General features: G+C 52.7%; 1 protein-coding gene across 2 annotated transcripts; it reads left to right on the top strand.

Annotated features, from left to right (window-relative positions):
* The first annotated feature begins 3,527 nt into the window (after positions 1 to 3,527).
* Sh3bp1 (SH3 domain binding protein 1) lies at positions 3,528 to 16,529 on the top strand. 2 transcript variants are annotated; one of them, XM_008851299.3, is made up of 18 exons: positions 3,528 to 3,946; positions 5,128 to 5,170; positions 5,419 to 5,523; positions 6,350 to 6,426; positions 6,631 to 6,742; positions 6,826 to 6,902; positions 7,305 to 7,449; positions 8,103 to 8,171; positions 8,316 to 8,406; positions 8,747 to 8,892; positions 9,555 to 9,666; positions 10,716 to 10,797; positions 10,886 to 10,966; positions 11,790 to 11,906; positions 12,513 to 12,610; positions 12,945 to 13,110; positions 14,427 to 14,521; positions 16,410 to 16,529. In XM_008851299.3, exons 1-18 carry the CDS (start codon positions 3,888 to 3,890, stop codon positions 16,493 to 16,495), a joined length of 1,761 nt encoding a protein of 586 aa, XP_008849521.1. In that variant the 5' UTR covers positions 3,528 to 3,887; the 3' UTR covers positions 16,496 to 16,529. The 2 variants fall into 2 exon arrangements, with proteins under 2 accessions (XP_008849521.1, XP_008849520.1); XM_008851298.3 differs by having other exon boundaries at positions 15,809 to 16,529.
* The last annotated feature ends 1,375 nt before the right edge of the window (positions 16,530 to 17,904 follow it).

Here is a 17,904-nt window from a genome sequence, read left to right as displayed (position 1 = left end):
TCATACACATAAAAATAAATGAAATTTTTTAAAAAGAAAAGGACACAGGGTAAAAGCCCAGAGGACCAGTAATGACCCTCTGAGGAATTTGTAGGCCAAAGAGCCCAGGCTTTCACAGGGGTACCCCTTTAATTTCCTGACTCTCCCTCCCGACCTAGTTCATCCATCTACTGTCTGTCACTCACACCCATGCTTCTTGAGCTGTCCCATACCAGGCATACCTGTCTCAGAGCATACAGGCCTACAAGAACCTGGGAGCCTGGATCCCAGCATGGTGCCCTCAGGAGAGAGAGGACAAGATGTGAATGGAGTCTATACCCATCTCGGTTCAGGTACCCTGGGAAGTGTCTGCTCTGTCTCTTGGATGAACCCCCATCACCACAGCAGCGGGACTTCCCAGACCTCAAAGCTACACTTCCACTTCTGACCCGCTGGCCAGGGTCAACATTTAATTCTTTAGTAACAACTCTGCTCATCCATAGGCTGAAGCCAAGAGTTAGAGAGAGGTCTCTGCTGCCCTGGGGCATCCACTGTGCCTCGGGCACATGCCCAGCAGGATAGCCAAGGGAAGCCACCTGTCCTGGCATGCGGCTGGGCCTGCTGCCTGAGTCCTCTCACTGTCCTGTGAAAACAGGAAGCTGAGTCTCAGCTTAAATGAGGCTCTGGAGGTCATCCCCTAGGGCCTGAGGCTAGACCAGCAGTCTCCAGAGGTGGTGGCCCCCACAAGGCAGGTTAATCCAGCCACCTGAGCCTGCCCTCTCTAAACCTGTCACCTGGTCTACTTGCCCTTCAGAGCTGAGGTCAAGAACACACGTTCTTCCAGGGCTAGGAGCACTGAGATAGTCTTCCTGCCTCGGACCCACCTCAGGGTTCCTAGAAAGACCTTTTGACCTGTAGGGGTGAGGTGTGAGCAAGGCAGTTAGAGAACCCCAGAAAGTATACCTGTGTCTAGCCATGGGCAGAAGCCTCCACTCAGGGCAGTGCCATATACACCACAAGCAAGCCATGTAGCAAAGTGTCTCAGAAGAGAGGATGTTGCCCACTATCCTGCCAACAACCTCCACCCCAGCCAGCCTACTGGCTCCCCTGCCCACATCCTGCTCAGACCGTCACAGAAATAGCAGGCAAATCTGTGTAGACTGCTGGGTCCCTCAAAATGGTCACAGTGAAGGCAGGAGCAAGATCAGCCTTGATGGAGTTTCCAGAAAATGCCATGTACATAGCAGGACAGCAGCCATGGCTCCTGGGCCTTAGGTCTGCCATTTGATCAGGCCTCTACCACTTAGCCAGCTGGGGGTCCTGGGCCAGAAGCCTCTGTCTGCGTACCTGCCAAATAGGAGCAAAGATACCTACCTCAGGGGAGGTTGAAAGGGCATGCCAGTAAGTCCTGTTGCCCTGAGGCAGCTGAACATATTTCAGGGACAACTAGGGCAGGAGTGGGGGGGGGTCAAGGCTCCTCTCATTCCTGAGTTTTGGTGACCGATGATAACAGATGATGCCGGGCACTTTTCTGAGAAGTTTACACAATAATTCCTGAAATCCTATTAAACTATGATGTCTGAGGTTGAGGCTGATGGGTGAGCTATCTCATCCAAGGTCACTCAGTTACTGGGCTGGTGAGAGACATCCCCCCTCTACATTCCAGGGCTCTGTTCTTGCCATCCTTGAAGTTGCAAGTAATTGATCATTGGTTTCATATGGTCACCTGCCATCCAAGTCAGTCATGCCTCTTCCACACTGCTGAGCCCGAGGACTCAGCTATGAGCTAGGTAGGATTGGGCATTGAACCAAGGACCAAGCCCTGAACCAGCCTGGTAGTGCTCCACCCTAGTCAATAGGTCCCTTAATCCCTGCTCCTGGGGAGGCAGGAGCATTGCCAGTTCAAGACCAGCCTGGGCAATTTAGTGAGACTGTCTCAAAATAAAAAGACGTGTTGGTGAGATGACTTAGTGGGGCACCTGCCACCAAGCCTGACCACGTGGCTTTAATCCCTGGAGCCTACACGGTGGAAGGAGAGAACTGACTCTTACAAGTCGTCTTCTGACCTACACATAAGTTCAGTAATGCTTACCCACATGTGTAGACACACACACACAGATAAATAGCAAATAAAAAATATAATTAGCCAGGATGGTAGCTCACACCTTTAATCTCAGTACTCGGGAGGCAGAGACAGGTGGATCTCTGTGAGTTTGAGGCCAGCATGGTCTACATGGAGAGTTCCAGGCCAGCCAGGATTATACAGTGAGAGCTGTCTCAAAAAATAAATAAATAAGTAAATAAATAAATAAAAACATTTTTAAAGGCTAAAGAGATGGCTCAGCAGTTAAGAGCACTGGTTGCTCTTGCAGAGGACCTGGGTTCAGCTTCCAGTGCCCACATGGTAGCTAACAACTACCCATTAACTCCAGTTCTAGGGGATCCAGTGCCCTCTTCTGGCCTCTGTGGGCATTGCATGCATGTGGTGCACTTATATACATGCAGGCAAAACACTCAAAACACATAAATTTTGGTCTTTTTTTGAGACAGGGTCTCTCTGTAGCCCCAGCTAGCCTTGGAACCCACTATATAGACCAAGCTGGCCTTGAACTCACAGAGCCTCTATGTCCCGAGTGCTGGGATTAAAGGCCTGTGCCACCATGCCCAGCATAAAATAAAATTTAAAAAACAGCCTCAGTGGGATTTCTTCAGTGAATGGAGGGGCTGCCCACTCCCAGTGAATGCCCACTAGGTGCCAGGCCCTGTGCTGGGCACAGGGACTATGGAGTAGTCTGGAGCCAAAGGTGTCCACCCACACTCAGTAGGTGCTCAAAGTAGGCTGACACTGAACTGAAACTAACAAAGTGCAGTGCGTGCTCAGGGCTTCCTGCAGGCCCCGCCCCCACCCCAGCCCGATGCCAGAGGGGTGCAAGCACTGGGGCCAGCTTACAGTTTGTTGCCCACAGGCTCTCTTACCCTGTAGTCACTAGCAGTTATAGAACACCTACTGTACTGCCCAGTTTTGTTTTCAACAGAGGGCCAAAGAGGTAACTCCCTGCCAAGTTTTGGGGTTTCAGAGCAGCACCCTCATCACTGCCTTACAAGAAGGAAGGGCAGGGACTAGGGACCTTTGCCAGGAGGAAGAAGGAGCTTTACAGATGAAGAAAACTGTCCAAGCTGAGGCCCCTTAAAAAGCAGGGGACAGGAACAGGAATTGAGGCTGAGGAGTAGGCTGGGGTATCTTGTCTACCCTGTAAATAGGCATAGCCAGGCCAGCTATCCCATCAGGACAGTGAGTACGGAGTCCAAGGAAGCCAGTGGTCCAGCAGGCATGGGGGACGGCCTAGCTCCAGATGGCCAGAGGATGATCTTGCAGCAAGGAGTCTCTGGGCAGCATCCCCTGGTGACTGGTACTCACAGGTCTAGAAGACCTGTCCTGGGCCTGTCCCTTCTAGGCACCGAGCCCTCTTTCCCCTTTAAGAAGGGAGCAAAGGTTGTTTATACCCAGGGCGGCGGCGGGAGGGCGGTGGCACAAGTGGCTTACCTGCTTCCCGCCACCGCGACGGGGCGGGGTGCGGGAAGGAGGAGCAGACACCCAACCTGGGGACCGCAGAGGGACGGCCTGACGGACAGTAGCCAGGAGACCTGTCGGGGGTCGAAGGAGGCCCGGAAGCCGCGGCAGAGCTAGACTCCAAACTAGGAGAGAGGAGTGACCTGGGGGCCGGGGGCGGAGTCGTGAGCGGGGGAGGAGAGTGCCAGCGCCAGAGAGCTGGAGGAGTGCGGCGGCCCAGGAAGCCAGAGCGCCGCCCACCCATCCGGGGCGCAGTGTCGCGGGGAAGCAGGCTGGGCCGGGGGTCTGCCGGCCTTGACCCCCATCGTGACCCCGCCGCCCCCAGCCCGGCCCCAAGATGATGAAGAGGCAGCTGCACCGCATGCGGCAGCTGGCCCAGACGGGTAGCTTGGGACGGTGAGTGTCACCCCCTTCCAGCTCTGCTGTCGCCCGGCAGGACCTGAGCGGGTGCAGAAGAGCGAGGAACCGGTGGGGGAGGAAGGAGGGACAGCTGAGCAGCCGCTCTCAGGCCCTCCAGAACTTTGACCTCGCTTCCTGGCCTCTGAAGCCACCCTGGTCGCCCAGGCACTGCTGGCCTTTGCGGGCAAGGGACACCACCGCTCCTCGTTGGAGAGGTTGCAGTGGGCTGATGCGTCCTGAGCCAGGACGCTGCTTCTCCAAGCCTCCAAGGAGGCAGTCCTCCCTAGCCTCACTTGTCCCCTCCGGACAATGGGAACAGTTAACCAAACACTTCGGACTGCTGGGTGGGGGAGGGGCAGGCCCGAGTAGGGCCCCAGACTTTGGGGGAGGGGATTAACAACGTTCTGGCCTGGGGAGGAGGGGCCTGTTCTGTCCTGAGTGTCTGTCCCCTCCCCCAGCCAAGGGGTCCCCGGCTTTTTGCTCCCGCTTCTGCTTTTCCCAGGCGCAGGTAGAAACACCCCCGAGGTCTCTCCATTCTGCCCTCAGCGCCAGAGCGGAAGTTTGGGGAGCTTCTTGGGCCCGTCTTCTACTCCTCTTCCCTAGGCTAGTTGTTCCTCATTCTTTGGGCCCGGGGGAGGGGACACGGTATCCCAAAACTTGTTCTAGTCCTACACTGACATAGACACCTGTGTTCACCTAGGCACCCAGGCCACCTTACTCATTGTCCCCCATGTGTCCCTGGTCAGAGTCTAAGAACCTACCCACAGCTGCAGCCCAGAGTCAGTGTGTCTGAAAGCCCAGAAGTCCAGCACCCACGCTTCTCGTTCTGGGGGACAGCCTAAGCCTCCGATTTCCCGGAGAGGCAAGCAACTTGGAGGATGGGAAGAAGAGAGGCTTTGCTTCTATGGCCCAAAGCTAGGCCCTGGGTGGCTCCCCCATGTCCCTTTGGTGGCATGGGTCCACCCTCTCCTGGACACATCCCTGGGTGGAGGAGGAAGCAGTCATGTATCTTCTTCCCACCCGTGGAATGTGCTCTGACTGGGATGAAGGAGATAAGCCACCCAGGGTGGAAGAGTACCTGGAAACAACTGGGGCACAGGTGCCATGTGCAGGGGACAGGGAGGCAGGGGGTTTCCTAACCCTGGCTGGCTCAGCAAAAGCCCCCCCCCCTCCCACAGCACACCAGAGACTGCTGAGTTCCTGGGTGAGGACCTGCTTCAGGTACGTGCCTGGGCGGGCAGGGTTGGGAGGCAGGCCTGTGCAGGCTGTCAGCACAGGGGCTGGCAGACGGGGACACCAGCTGGGTCCCCCTCCCTTTGAGTCATTCCCTACACTGTTAGCCCAGGGCTCCAGGAGGGAAGAGAAAGGTGGTTCTTGCCCTGAGAGATGCTACTGGGCAATTGAGAGGGACTGACCACTCCTCTCATACAGTCCCCACATGTCCCTTGTCCCTTCCGTGTCCCCCCTAGGTGGAGCAGCGGCTAGAACCTGCTAAGCGGGCAGCCCACAATGTCCACAAACGGCTGCAGGCCTGTCTGCAGGGCCAGAGTGGGGCTGACATAGAGAAGCGGGTGGTGAGTAGGGGTCCTGGGGAGGAGGGCCCTGGGTGGTGAGGGATGGGGCCTTCTGGTAGCATCTGAAATTTGCTGCTAATCAGCATATCCAATAAGCACTCTGGGTGGGTGGAGTGCTGTTTGGGCTGGATAAAGTGATGCTCACTGTTACTCAACAGGAGGTATTTATTGACAGACTCCTGCCAGTTTGTTGCTAAGATGGCTAATGCATTGTCTCCCCAAATGCTGTTGAATGCTGGTGACAGGCCTCACAGAAGGCACTTGTGTATAATAGGAAACCAAGGCCTAAATTTATTTACCCAAGGTCATGCTTTATTAGTGACAAAGTGAGATTTGACCATTGGTCTCTCTGATCCTAAATGTGGCCCTTTCCATAACTCTGGGTAGAAGTGTGGGGATGTTTAAAAATCACTCTGGTCAGAGGGAGTGGGGCAATAGGGAGCCATGCAAAGCTTGAGCTCCATGGTTACCAGATCAGCCACTATGCCCTGAGGCATGGATGGGAGGGATTGATTGGGCTAGCTCCTCTTTTCTCTCTCCTGTGATGTATCCGTGGGCCAGCTCCCAGCTCTCTCTGCATGTTGGCTTCCCAGTGTTCCAAGGAACTGATCCTTCTTGCCCAATCAAGTGACTTCTGGGGAGGGAGGTGTCCCCCCTCCACATCCTGTCACCATTCAGTTTCCACTTTCACCTGCTGGGTTCACTCCTCCCCCTACCCAAGGGGAGTTTTTTTGGTGGAGAGGGGCAGGTGATGGCTAGGACCTCAAGGCTCAGGTGTGGTAGTGAAACAGGTGTCAATGCATCGCTCACCCCACCCTCCCTGCAGAAAAAGCTTCCTCTCATGGCTCTGTCCACCACGATGGCCGAGAGCTTTAAGGAACTGGACCCTGATTCCAGCATGGGGTGAGCATGAACAGGGCCTGGGAGAATGCCAGAAAGCAGTAGGAGGTTGGGAGAGGGGTCCCAGTCAGCTGGAATGTCGAGGTCAGTAAGAGTGGCAAGCCCTGAGAAAGCAGGAACTGATGGATGGGGAAGGGCCCACCAAGTGTTCCCAGATGGGGGTGAAGGACCGAAGGGAGCCTCACCCACTAGATGTTGCGTCTACAGGAAGGCCTTGGAGATGAGCTGTGTGATCCAGAACCAGCTGGCCCGCATCTTGGCCGAGTTCGAGATGACCCTGGAGAAGGATGTCCTGCAGCCGCTCAGCAGGCTAAGCGAGGTAACCCTGGCCCCCAGCTCCTGCCTCCCCACCCTGCTGCATCCCCCCTCAGGTCCTTGAACCCTCCCTGTGCCTGTCCTCAGGAAGAGTTACCTGCCATTCTTAAACACAAGAAGAGCCTGCAGAAACTGGTGTCCGACTGGAACACCCTCAAGAGCAGGTAGGCACCTGAGTTTAGGTCAGGTCCCATGAGGACACTGCAAGGCCTAGTGGGTACTTGTGCCCACGCTGATCTCAGAACACATGTGGCGAGAGTACATGTGAAAGTGTACACATGCTCCCTGGTGCCTCCAAACCTAAGATAACCACAAGCCTCCAAAATCCTTGGATGGCTCTAGGGCCTGCATCCTGCACTCTGGAGCTAGGTGACTGTGGTCATGTGACCACGAACACCACCAGAGGGAGCCCTAGAGTCCTTCTGCCAAGTCTGGGCAGGAGCCCAAGGGATTTGCATCTTTGCATCTATAAATCCTGGAATCCTGTGTAGTTCTGTGTAAGGAAGGAACAATTGGCTCTGGCCGTGCAGTGGGGCCAGTGACCACCCACCTTGGATCATCCCCAGGCTCAGCCAGGCAGCCAAGAACTCTGGGAGCAGTCAAGGCCTGGGCGGTGGCCCGAGTGGTTACAGCCACACCACCGCTGCCAACAAGGCGGAGACGCTGAAAGAGGAGGAGGAGGAGCTGAAGAAGAAGGTGGAGCAGTGCAAGGTGAGGTCACTTGGAGTTCCTGGGAGTGGTAGGTGTGGCTACTGTGTCCATTTTGCAGAGGAGGAAACTGAGGCTCAGAGATGGACATGACTGGCCAAGGCAGCTCTAAGCTTTGAATCCAGGCAGTTAGGGGCCAGAATTTATGAGCGTTACTCAGACCCTCCGCATAACATCTGAGAAACAGGGACATGATCTGTTCACTGGATTCTCTGTGTTTGCTGAGTGAATAAATGATGTTTTCTGAGTGAGTGAATGAATTAAGCGGTGTTCCCTGATTGGATGAATGAATGGTATTTGCAGAGGGAATGAATCAATGAATGATTTCAGGGAGTGAATGAGTGAGTTAGTGGTGTTTGCTTAGTAATGCATGGATGGTGTTTATGGAGTGAGTGAAGGAAGGAAAAAGGATTGCGTGGTAAATAAGAACACACTGTGCTAAGGTTATAAAGATTTTGACATGAAGACCTTGAAGCTGAAAAGCTCAAAAGTTTGAGGGGGTTCTGTGGGCTGGCCCCAAGTACAGACCAAGAGAGAAAGCTGGCTGGAATTTTCCATGTACAGCTGCTCAGCTCTGGACAGGTTACCATTGCCTCCCAGCCTCAGCTTCCCTTCCAGACCCCAGTCCGACCTGTCTTCTCCTCTCTGCCCCCAAGGATGAGTACTTGGCTGACCTATACCACTTTGCCACCAAGGAGGATTCATATGCTAACTACTTCATTCATGTGAGTCTGTGACCCAGCCCTAACTCTCTGGAACTCAGGGTGAATGCCATTGGGAAGAGCCTCTGGGATCCCTGAGAGATGGTGGTGTGTCTGTTCTGAAGACCCTGAGGAGATCTCCCTTGGGGGTACCCTTTGTCCCTACAGATCCTGGAGATTCAGGCTGATTACCATCGCAGATCACTGAGCTCACTGGACACAGCCCTGGCTGAGCTGAGAGAAAACAGCAGCCAAGCAGGTGGGGACATGGGTAGGCCAGCCTCATACCACTGACCCTGCCCTGCTCAGGGCTCTATTGGAAACTTGCTTCTCATCCAGAAAAGCAGTGGGGAGCCATGAATGCAGGGGAGGGCTGGAGTAGCTTTTTGTGGAGAGATGCTCTGGCTGTTGTGTGGGGAATGGAGGATGGGTAAGATTGGAGCCAAGTCTTCTAGGAGGTTGGGATCTGGACAACAGAGCAGAAGTGTGCAGATTCAAGATGAACTGGATGATGACAAGTGTGCCACCGAAGCAGGGTAGAAGGTGGATTCTTAGGGATACCCTGGCCCTACTGCAACAGTGTTGTCTCATCCCCACAGACACCTCCCCCTTGATTACGGCTGCCTCCTTCTCCAGAATGTATGGGGTATCACTGGGAACCCACCTACAACAGCTGGGTCGGGACATCGCCCTACCCATCGAGGCCTGCGTCCTGATGCTGCTCTCTGAGGGCATGCAGGAGGAGGTAGGACTGGAGCAGCTGGAGAGGGAGTGACAGGCCCCCATGTTGCCCTGCCCTGGTACCCTGCAGTTCCCTACCCCATTGGGAAGACATGGCCTCCCATTACCAGACTAACTCTGTTTGCATTAAATGGCACTGGCAGGGTCCTGTCACTATGCAACAGGCACTGTGCTTACACTTACTGGTAAGTGTACTTGCTACACTTACTGGTCCCAGTGGTCCTGGAAAAAAGTCCTTATTGGCTCTATTTGGCAAGGGGGAGACAGGCAAAGAGGTAAATGTACCCAAAGTCACATGAAGAAGTAGCCCCGGAACCAGGGCTCCACAGTACATTCCCTTTCACAAGCTAGCCATTTCCTAAGGATAGACCCTTAGGTGAAATATAACCCAAAGATAGAATGCCCAAAGATGAGCAGATTACAGACTTGCCACCTTTCCCTTCCACTCCTAGTAAGATTCCTGTTCCCCACAGTTTCCACAAGCTCCCCACACTTCCCTGCCCTTTGCTCAGAATTCCAGACCTTGAGAGTTGAGAGGGTCCATAGAAACCATGATGTCCACTCTGCCCACCAAACCAGTGGAGATGCTGCAGGCCAGCAGCCTGCTTCTGCCCTGCCCTACCCACCCCTCTGTGACCCCCCAATCTGTTCCCTCTTGTACCTCAGGGCCTCTTCCGCCTGGCTGCTGGAGCCTCAGTGCTGAAGCGCCTTAAGCAGACAATGGCCTCAGACCCCCATAGCCTGGGGGAGTTCTGCTCCGACCCCCATGCAGTGGCAGGTACTTGATCCAGAAAGTTCAGAGAAGAAGGTAGGGGTGTGGGCCACAGTTGCCTGAGGTAATCCTGGGAGAGTTTGGCTTTACGCCTGATCTACCACCAAGGAGACAACGGAGGAGGGGGGATCCCTTATGCAGGTCTGTAATGAGCCCTTTGAAACACACATGTGTTTTTTCTTGGGATAAGTCTGCTAACTATTCTGTTAAAAGCCCTGCTACCCGGGCCTGGAAAGATAGCTCAGCGGTTAAGAACACTGACTTCTTGTAGAAGACCCGGGTTCAAATCCTAGCACCCACATGGCAGCTAACAACTGTCCATAACTCCAGTTCCAGGGGATCCGATAGTCTCTTCTGTCCTCTGCAGGCATTGCACAACATGGGTGCACTTACCTACATGTAGGCAATACATGTGTATACATAAAAATAATAAATAATAGCCGGGTGTGGTGGCGCACGCCTTTAATCCCAGCACTCGGGAGGCAGAAGCAGGCGGATCTCTGTGAGTTCAAGGCCAGCCTGATCTACATAGTGAGTTCCAGGACAGCTGGGGCTACAAGGAGACCCTGTCTCAAAAGACAAATAAGTAAATAAATAAATAAATAAATAAATAAATAAAATATTTAAAAAATGAACTTACACACATGAAAGCAGTACACTCAAACACATAAAATAAAAATATATTGGGGCTGGAGAGATGGCTCAATGGTTAAGAACACTGTTCTTGCAGAAGACCCAGGTTTGAATCCCAGCACCCACATGGCAGCTAACAATTGTCCATAACTCCAGTTCCAGGAGATCCGACAGCCTCTTCTGACCTCCACGGTCCTTACACGACATGGGTGCACTTACCTACATGCAGGCAATACATGAATATACATAAAATAAAAATAATAAGATATTTAAAAAAAAAAAAAAAGGCCTGCTACCCCAGAAAACTATCAGACCTACACATGTTAGTGTGAACACAGGCTGGAGGTTCCTTCTATGTGGAGAGAGCCAGGTCCCTGGGCACAGAGGATGGAGAGTTTGACCTCCCCCCGACCCTACTTCAGGTGCCCTCAAGTCCTATCTCCGAGAGCTGCCGGAGCCCCTGATGACTTCTGACCTCTATGATGACTGGATGAGAGCAGCCAGGTGAGGGAGTAGAGATGAGAGGAATAGGGAGGAGGCAGCTCCAAAGGTATGGCCTTGAGGGGGCTCACGGGTGGCTCTCTCTACCCAGTTTGAAAGAACCCGCAGCCCGGTTGGAGGCCCTCCGGGATGTCTGCAGCTGCCTGCCCCAAGAGAACATCAACAACCTCAGGTGAACCCAAGCCCACCTCTCCAGTTGCCCCCCAAAGCCAGAGCTCTGGGTTTAAATCTTGCTCTGCTAATGTATCTGAAGCAATATTTCCAAAAACTCAACTATTAATGTTTTGGGGCTGTCTTTTCATACTAGACTAGTTATTGAAATAAATAAATCCCAAAGAGGTATGGTGGCTCACGCGTATCATCCTAACACTTGAGAGGCTGAAGTGGGAGAATGATCCTGGACTACAGAGTGAGACCTTGCCTGAAAAAAAAAAAAAAAAAAACCACCTCAGGCTAGGGCTGTAAGTAGCTCAGTTGGCAGTGTTTGCCTAGCATATGCGAAGACATGGGTTCGATCCCCACACTGCATAAACTGGATATGGTGTATGCTTATAGTCATGGAGGCTTGAGGATTAGAACTTCAAGGTCGTCCTTGGCTACATGGAGTGTGAGGCCAGCCTGGGCTACAAGAGACCCTGTCTCGAAAAGCAAACAAACAAAGGCTCTTGAACCTGTGAGACCATGCTGCCTGGCTTCAGACCCCAGTCCTGCCACTGCGAGCCCTGGCCAGGAAGCTCAAACCAGTAGCAGCAGTGGAAAAGTCCCTACCACCTGATAGCTTTGAAGGGTCTCAGCGTAGCTCTCTGTTTGCACACAGTTGGTGCTCAATAAGTAGATCAGGAAACTTAGTAAAAGAAACTTAAAACCATGTTACGTGGTCTCTGTCCCACTCTGGAAACCCTGGGATGGGATGCTCTCCAGCCTTAAGGACATCGGTGGGTATTTAGGACCCAAGATAGACTGGCCCTGCCCAATCCCAACTCTCACCCACCCAGGTACCTGATGAAGTTCCTGGCACGACTGGCGGAGGAGCAGGAGGTGAACAAGATGACGCCCAGCAACATTGCCATTGTCTTGGGGCCCAACCTGCTGTGGCCTCCTGAGAAAGAAGGGTGAGGGTCCTGAGTGCAAAGAGGCTGCCTCCAACCAGCCATCTGCTGCTAATTTCCCTGGACCTCAGTTCCCCATCCGTGGAGTGGGCTGAGCAGCTCTTAAACTCAAGGCTACCATGAGGGACTAGAGTAATGGTGGTGATGGAGCACCTACCTAGTGATCTGGTTTGGGTGCTGGGAACCCCAAGAGATGATTTATGCCCCACTCCCAACCCTCTAGACATGGGCTTTAGGGAGTCACTCTCTAGATATCCTCTCCCTCATCTGTCAATTAGGGAAAAATTATATAAGCCCTGAGGGGATTTGCTGTGGGAATTACATAGGAAATGTTTTACAAACTGTGAGGTGCAGTGATAGGTAATATTCCTCATTACTCTTCAGGCCACAGATGAATGACACAAAAGTTTTGACTCATGTGCTGAATTGCAATTGCTTGGTGGGGGCAGTTAGTCCAAGAACAATGGGAAAAGAACCCAGGATTAATTAGTGATGTCTGTTATGGGTAAAGGAAGGGAAGATGGAGCATATAAACACATTTGTCATCAGCTGCCCAGCACAGGAACAGAGTGTTGGGGTCACTAAACACTTGCTTCTCTCTTATACCAGGGACCAGGCCCAGCTGGACGCAGCCTCCGTGTCCTCCATCCAGGTGGTGGGCGTCGTTGAAGCTCTGATACAGAATGCAGACACCCTCTTCCCTGGAGGTGAAGCTCCTGCTTTCCTATTACCCACTGCTGTCCCCTTTCAAACAGTTCCAGGGTTCCCAACCCAGTCTCAGCCCCTGGTAGCCCCACAAATTCCATTCAGCCTAAAGGAAGTTGCTTCTTTGCCCTGAGCCGTAGTGTCTCATCTGTGAAATGGGGACAGTCCAGCCTGACCTGTGGGAATGGAATTGCAAAGAGTGGTCCCCATTATTTCAGGGAACTGGAATTGCAAAGAATGGTCCCCATTATTTCAAGGAACTAGAGACTGGCCCTGGCCATTGGTGGGGAGGCTGGCAGAGGCTCTGGACTTAACAGCTGCTCCTTCTGCCTCCAGATATCAACTTCGATGTGTCAGGCCTCTTCTCATCCCTGGCCCCCCAGGATAAGGTCAGCAGCCAACAGGCCTCTGAGGAGGCGTCACCGGCTGCTGTACCCACACCGGCTGCCACCCCAGCTCCAGCTCTGGTTCCCTCCCCCACCTCAGTGACTATGAAGGAAAGGTGAGTGCCACACACACATCAGCCTGCAGCCCTGTCTCTGAAGACTTAGAAAATGTAATTGGTGCCTTTTTGTCCTATAGATCTGGTCTCCAGGTTGGAGTGGGTGGGAGGAGACCACTCTCAGCCTTAGACATGTTCGCTTCTCCATTGTATGGCTGTTTCTAGAGCACCTGCTATGGGCCAGGTATTGTTCAGGCTCTAGAGACTTAAGAAACTGGGAGGGGACTGTTGGAATTTATAAATACCTTCCAGTCTCCAATCCTTTTAAGTTTGCAAGGCTTAGTAGGACAGGCAGATGTAGTGAGTGACCCACAGACTGTGGCCACACCATGGATTTCCTTAGATAAGGCAGACATGTGTTGCACTTAGCACCTGTCTTCTGGGGTGGGGGGCAGCTCAGGGAGAGTGGATATGTCCATCACATGGCACCCTGTGATGCCAGGCCACATGTGTGCTCGGCTGGAGGGTGAGGCAGTATATGGTAGAGTGGAAAGCTGGGGCACGTGTGTGGGAAAGGAAGGCCAGACAGACTGCAGGAAGCCCGACCCGAGTGTGGACTCTCCACTGCTGCTCCCCTGGCTTTCCAGCGCATGTCAGCAGAAAATCCCTGAAAGATCACATGGAAGGCTGAATGTGTAACTCAGTTGGTAGTGTTGACCCAGCGTGCAGGAAGGCTAGGTTTGATCCCCAGCACTGCATGAACTGGATACAGTGGTACTCAACTTTTAATCCTAGCACTTGGGAGATAGAGGCAGGAGGATAAGGAGTTCAAGGTCATCATCACCTACACAGAGAGTTCAAGGCTAGCCTGGGCTACATGAGATACTGTCACAAAAAAGAAAAAAGATGCTGGGCGTGGTGGCGCACACTTTTAATCCTAGCACTTGGGAGGCAGAGACAGGCGGAGCTTTGTGAGTTCAAGGCTAGCCTGGACTACATAGTGAGTTCCAGGCCAGCTTGGGCTACAGGGAGACCCTGTCTCAAAAAGACAGAAAAAAAAAGAAAGAAAACAGATCACCTGGAGGCTGAGGCAGGGGAAACCTTAATTTCCATCTCCCGTTCTGGCCCTGTGGACCGTCCCACCTAGTACACAGCAATGAGGAGCTTAATGGACACAAACCCCACCAATACCAAAAGTACCTTCCTGAGGGACCCACTCATACTGGGGGCAGATTCTTGACACAGCTATATTCTGTGGAGAACAAGTTCTGGGAAGACCCAAATTCTACCACCCAATGGCGAGGAGTCACCCAGGATTCTAGGTGACTTCCAAGAGATGGCTAAGCCTAATCCTGCCCTTCTCCTTTCCTTGGCAGGACAGAGTCTGAATTGCTACCCAGACCAGCCTCCCCCAAGGTCAGCAAGAGCTCCCCAGAAACCACTGCCTCAGCAGAGGACGTGACTCGGAAGAGTAAGTTGGCTGTGGGGGAGATGAGACAGAGAGTGGGGAATCCCAGCCTTCCCCATCTTTTTAGAATACCAGAGAGGCCATCAATGGTGATGGCAAGGAGACTAGGGTTTGCTGCCTGGCACTCTGGACTCAGAGTCCAGCTTGGTGGTCTTGGGCAGGTGATGTTGCCCATCTGAGCTTCAATGTCCTTTTCTATTTAATAGAACTTTAATTGCCCTGACCTCTAAGGGCTGCTTGGAGAAGGTACTGGGCCCAGAGGTAGGGTGTAGGGTGTTGGCACCTAGGAAACACTGGAGGAAAGTAGCCAGTGTGAATGTGGGGGTGTCCAGGCCTTGGAAGTCCAGGCCCTACAGAGGACAGAACCAAGACTATTCAAAGGGTAAGGGAGAAGCGGGAGGAGTTCTGGAGTCTCCTGAGCTTCTGAGTCATCCTGGCTCAGAGTGGACAGGTAAGAGCCATGTGGGGACTGGTACACTGGGGAGGCCTCACCCAGCCCTGAAGACAGACGTCTATGGATGGGTTTCTGATGTAGAGCTGGGGGAGCAGCTAGAAGAGTGATCTCCAGGCCACATAGCGACCTTCCTGGAGGAGGGGCACTTACTGAAAGCCCTATACCCCACACTGGTCCCATCTGCTGTGGCCCAAGCTAGCCCCATCACTTGTGGGAGGTTGGGGTTCTCACCCATCTTACCAATGAGGAAACAGCCCCAAGGAGCAAGTGAATCACTCCAGAAACCCCAGTCCATGGAGTCAGAGAGAGTCAAGACCTCTGGGCCCCACCCAGCCCCTCAGTTGCCTCATAAGGTCAGAACTTGCTAGGGGATTTGGGGCACGGCAGTTCTAGAGTGCTTCTGAGCACTGAGCAAGACCCATGTGTCAACAGAGACAAGTGACATTCATATGGCAAATAGGTGTGTATCAACACCTCTTCCATACCTAGACTGTGTTAGCCTGTGCTAACATGGAATGACTTTGCTGGGTTTATGTTCTAGGGAGGGAGACAATGACTAGGTAAGAGAAAATTGGACAAGATAGTTTCAGAGGACAAATCTAGTAAAACTAGAAAATGTGACAGAGTAACTGAGGTGGGGCCTGGGCAGGATCTGCTGTAACCTGAGTGGTCAGGAGACCTCTATGGAGGGGAGGTGAAGAGACACTTAAATAATGAGGATGCTGTGCCAAGTATCCCTGGCAGAAGGAATGCAGAAAGGCCCTGAGGTAGGACAGTTTGTGTTTGTACCTAGGTGTGTAGACCCCTGACTTTCTTCCCTTTTGCTTCCTCTACAGCTAAGCGCCCAGCACCTGCCCGACCTACCATGCCACCCCCCCAGCTCTCCAGCACCCGCTCATCTCCTCCGGCTCCACCCCTGCCCCCTGGCTCTGGCAGCCCCGGCACTCCCCGAGCTCTGCCCCGTCGTATGGTTGGCACTAGCCTCCGGGCCCCCACTGTACCTCCCCCGTTGCCTCCTGTTCCTCCACAGCCTGCCCGGCGCCAAAGCAGGCGTTCACCAGCCTCCCCCAGCCCAGACTTCCCTGGCCTGGTCACTTCAAACATGCCTGCTCAGGTGGACCAGGAAGCAGCCATAGAAGATAAAAGGGTCCCTGAGACTGTAGGTGAGCGTCCCACTCCCCCAGCTCTGCCACCTCAGCCCCGGCCCAGGGGCCTCACCTCAGAAACAGACTGAGCAGGCCCTCCTGCCTGACTAGCCTCAGTGTCCCCTCCCTCCACACCTTGTTCTCCCAGGATAGCCCTTGACCCTGAGTGCCTGGGTGCCTGCTGGGTTGGCTCCCATGTCCAGGAGGGCTCAGGACAGCCCCCTACTTCCTGACCTTTTCCTCTTCCACTTTGAGCTTGGGAGCCCCCATTTGACTCCCCACTCTCTGGCAGGGTCTCAGGGGAGACACCAGAAGGAAGGACAGGCTTGCCTGTTCCTACAGGACTTTTATTTTTCTCTTGCCAATGTATTTTTGTAAGGCTGGTAAATAAATTATTTTGGACAAAACTGGAGCAACTGCCCAAGCAATCTTTTTATTTTCTGTCCTGAAAATAAAGAAGCCACTTTCAAAAAGCAGAAGAATGACATATTCTCGACTTCCTTCCTTCTGGTCTGAAGTGGTAAGAGCCAATGTTCTGGGCTGCATGCTACTTCTCAGTGCCTAATTTCCATGTGACATTCTTTCATCGAAGTAGTGACACTATCTCCTTCAGGTGAGGCAGCCAGCCACGACCAGCAAGAAGGGACTTGGAACAAAGCCTGAACCTGAGATGAACTGATGGGACTGGCCCAGCATGTGATATCACATATCCACATATGAGGATCCTCCTTGTCTGAATTCCACCACATTCATGTTCTGAAAACCAAGCCAGATACTCCTGTAAATACCACAACACACATATCCCTGCATAGCTAACTACCCAATAAGTTACTCCAAAATCGGCCAGTGACCTTCCTAAACTGCTTTGTGCCAGACTGTGGGCTAACTCCCAGATTCTCAGAATGGGCAGGTGAAAGTCACAGAATCAGAATCAGCCATGCCCCAAAGCCTAATTTAGTAGCCTAGTTAGGGGTGGAGCACCCAAGGAGTGGTTTGATATTGGGAGGGGTGGAGTTTGCTGGATGAGGTGACAGATACGGGAAGCCATTCTGGACCTGGCCAGGTAGAAAGGCTAGAGGAAAAAGTAAGCATTCTTGACCAAGGAGATGACTTATGCAAAGGCCAGGAGCAAAAGGCCTGGGGCACAGAGGGGACAGAAAATAGTTTAGCCTCAGAAGCATGGTTTTTCCCCAGGTGGAGTCTGACATCTTCAGAGCCTTCTTTGAGATTGGTATATAAAATCAGAATTGTGACAGCACAGGTCACAATTCATTCCTAATCCCCACGCTTTAAAGCACAGGATACTCAATGATCCTCCAGGTTAAAAGGTCTCATACCCCAAATGGGGACTGAGGCAGCTGGGTCACTCCATCATTGCCATAGGCGACTAGCAAACAAAAACATGCCCAACTCCCACCAAAAACACTGAATCAGGTCTCTGGGTTCCTGCTATATATGTTTATTTATTAGAGTGTTTGTGTGTAGGTGCCCATGCCACAGTGAGGTCAGAACAACTTGTGAGAGTCTGTTCTCTTCCACCATGAGGGTTCCTGGGATTAAACTAATCAGGTTTATCAACAAGTGACTTTATCTACTGAGTCACTTCATCTAGGGTTTTGTGTGTGTGTGTTTTATTTATTGAGATGGTCTCATGCAGCCCTGGCTGACCTGGAATTCATTATATAGATCAGGCTGACTTCAAGCTCAGAGATCACCTGCCTCTGCCTCTGAATTCTGGGATTAGTCCACTACCATGGCCGGTGGGAGTGTTTTGTTTGTTTTGTTTT

This window comes from Nannospalax galili, unplaced genomic scaffold, assembly GCF_000622305.1.
Source record: "Nannospalax galili isolate Female #2095 unplaced genomic scaffold, S.galili_v1.0 scaffold445, whole genome shotgun sequence".
NCBI lineage: Eukaryota > Metazoa > Chordata > Mammalia > Rodentia > Spalacidae > Nannospalax > Nannospalax galili.
This window is presented reverse-complemented; position numbering and strand designations above follow the sequence as displayed.

Excerpts from the sequence above, each read along its gene's own strand:
- Sh3bp1 (XM_008851298.3), top strand. The coding sequence starts at position 3,888 with ATGATGAAGAGGCAGCTGCACCGCATGCGGCAGCTGGCCCAGACGGGT. Across the intron at positions 8,172-8,315 it reads ATGCTAACTACTTCATTCAT|ATCCTGGAGATTCAGGCTGA; the intron begins GTGAGTCTGTGA and ends TTGTCCCTACAG. Across the intron at positions 10,967-11,789 it reads GAGAACATCAACAACCTCAG|GTACCTGATGAAGTTCCTGG; the intron begins GTGAACCCAAGC and ends TCACCCACCCAG.